General features: G+C 39.0%; 1 protein-coding gene across 1 annotated transcript in view; it reads right to left on the bottom strand.

Annotated features, from left to right (window-relative positions):
• LOC147469045 (uncharacterized) overlaps positions 1-2500 on the bottom strand; it is a 31543-nt gene that overhangs the window by 6147 nt on the left and 22896 nt on the right. The window contains exons 13-14 of the mRNA XM_086551109.1: positions 976-1143; positions 21-104 (exon numbers count right to left, since the gene is read on the bottom strand). Coding sequence (XP_086407235.1) covers positions 21-104; positions 976-1143 — 252 coding nt within the window. The remainder of the gene's footprint in view (positions 1-20; positions 105-975; positions 1144-2500) is intronic.

Genomic DNA, 2500 nt, shown 5'->3' with positions numbered 1-2500 from the left:
TCATTTAGTTATCTACTTACAATGGCTGAGTATTCCTTGAAGACGTCTGACTCAGTTTTGTTCTTGCAATTGCCCCAAGGATGACTCACTCGTTCTATTCTCTTCTGTGGAGTTGAAATCGATATTATTATGAATACAATTCTTTTTAATTAGATTACGGGTCCTTCATACTTGTTTTATAATTTTTTCTTACAGATTACCATAAATATTTCAGTTCAAGAGATTTCGTTTATACCTACTATATGATGTCTCTCTTTCGTCAACCATACGACCTATTCTTCACCATATGTTTCCTTAATTGGCCTTGCATTCACTATACTTTCTCCAGAGTCATCATACATCAACTCTTCTTATCTTTCTGATCACCCCCCCCCCCCTTCCTTCCTTCCACCTCCTCTTCCGGACTTCATCCCACCCTTTCTCCCCTCTTCTTAGTACACCTATCCATACATCCCTTCCCTCCATCCACCTCTCCCTCCACCCTCCATCTCTCCCTCTCCATACCCTTCTCCCTCCACCCTCCATCCCCGATCCCTCCCCTCTATCTCCATCCCCTTCTCCCTCTACCCTCCATCCATCCCTCTCCATCCCCCTCCCCTTCCACCCTCGATCCCTCCCCTCCCTCTCCATCCCCTTCTCCCTCCACCTCCCCATCCTCTTCTCCCTCCACACTCGATCTCACCCCTCCACCCCCTTCTCCCTCTCCATCCCCTTCTCCCTCTACCCTCCATCCCTCCCTCCCCCTCCCCTTCTCCGTCCACCCTCCATCCCACCCCTTCATCCCCTTCTCCCTCCCCCTCCACCATCCCCTTCTCCCTCCACCCTCGATCCCACCCCTCCACCCCCTTCTCCCTCCCCCTCCCCCTCCCCCTCCCCCTTCCACCCTCGATCCCACCCCTCCATCCCCCTCCCCCACCACCCTGCCCCTCCCCCTCCCTCTCCACCCTAACCCCTCCCCCTCCCCTCCCCCCTCACCGTGCTGACGCTGACGGAGACGCTGACGCCGGGGGACACGTTGAACCCCTCGTCCTCAGGGAAGGGGATGTGGCGAGGGGAGTGGACGATGACCTTGGCGCCCATGTCGGGGGAGAGGAGGGTCATGTAGTTCCTGGCCTTGATGCTGATGGTTAATCGGATGCCGCTCTGAAAGGGGATGGTCATGGAGGCGTTACGGAGAGGAGTGTGGCGTGGCGTGGCGTGGCGTGGTGTTTTGACTTATGTGTGTGATTCTTGGTGTGTGGTTGTTTGTTTTTTTGTTTGTGTTATGTGCTTATTATGTGTTTATGTGTTCTTGGCTTTTGGTGTTTGCGGTTGATCGGATGCTGCTCTGAGGAGGAGATGAGGATTATTAAGGGGAAGGAGAAGAATTTTATTTCGTTTTGTTATCTTCTCTTTAGTTGACTTTTTTTTCTTTCTTTTTTTTCTTTTTTTTTAGTTTATAAAGTCTTTCATGTCCTTCTATTAATCTTTTTTTTACTGAGTGAGTACTTCAAATATTTCAATCTATTAAACTTTGCTTGATCAGAAAATCAAAGATCAGAAAAGGAGAAGTGTGTGTATGCTTGTGTGTGTGTGTGTGTGTGTGTGTGGAAATACATACATGTGTAGATGTATATATGGATTTGCTTGTGGATGATAAGGTGGATAAGGAGATAGAATGAGACACAAACTCAATGAGAAAAGAATGATATAAACCGTAACGTAGCGAATATTCCTTGCAGACGTCTGACTCAGTTTCGTCTTTGCAATTGCCCCAGGGATGACCCACTCGTTCTATCCAGTATTTACATATGTGATATTAGTTATTGTTTTTTTTTCTTCAAAGTCACCATTTATCAATTCTTCCCCTCTCTCTGATCATCCCTCTATCCCGCTCTCCATCCCTCCCTCCATCTATAAGGTAGATGAGGGTATACACTCCACGAGACTAAATTCCCCATTCTTCTAATATATAAATTTTAATATATAAATAATAAATATATAATATATAAATTCTAATATATACATTATAACGTATAAATTCGAATATATACATTATAACATATAAATTCTAATATATAAATAATAGATATATAATATATAAATTCTAATATATAAATAATGAATATATAATATAGAAATTTTAATATATAAATAATGCATATATGATATATAAATTCTAAAATACAAATAATAAATATATAATATATAAATTCTAATACATAGATAATAAATATATAAAACATAAATTCTAATATACAAATAATAAATATATAATATATGAATTCTGATATATAGATAAGAAATATATAATATATAAATTCTAATATATAAATAAGAAATATATAATATATAAATTCTAAAATATAAATTCTAATATACAAATAATAAATATATAATATATAATTTTTGATATGTAAATAATAAATATATGATATATAAATTCTAATATATAAATAATAAATATATAATATATAAATTCTAATATATAAATTCTAATATATAAATTCTAATATATAAA

This window comes from Penaeus japonicus, unplaced genomic scaffold (genome assembly GCF_977035675.1).
Source record: "Penaeus japonicus unplaced genomic scaffold, GWHDUDI00000001_assembly GWHDUDI00000024, whole genome shotgun sequence".
Lineage (NCBI taxonomy): Eukaryota > Metazoa > Arthropoda > Malacostraca > Decapoda > Penaeidae > Penaeus > Penaeus japonicus.
This window is presented reverse-complemented; position numbering and strand designations above follow the sequence as displayed.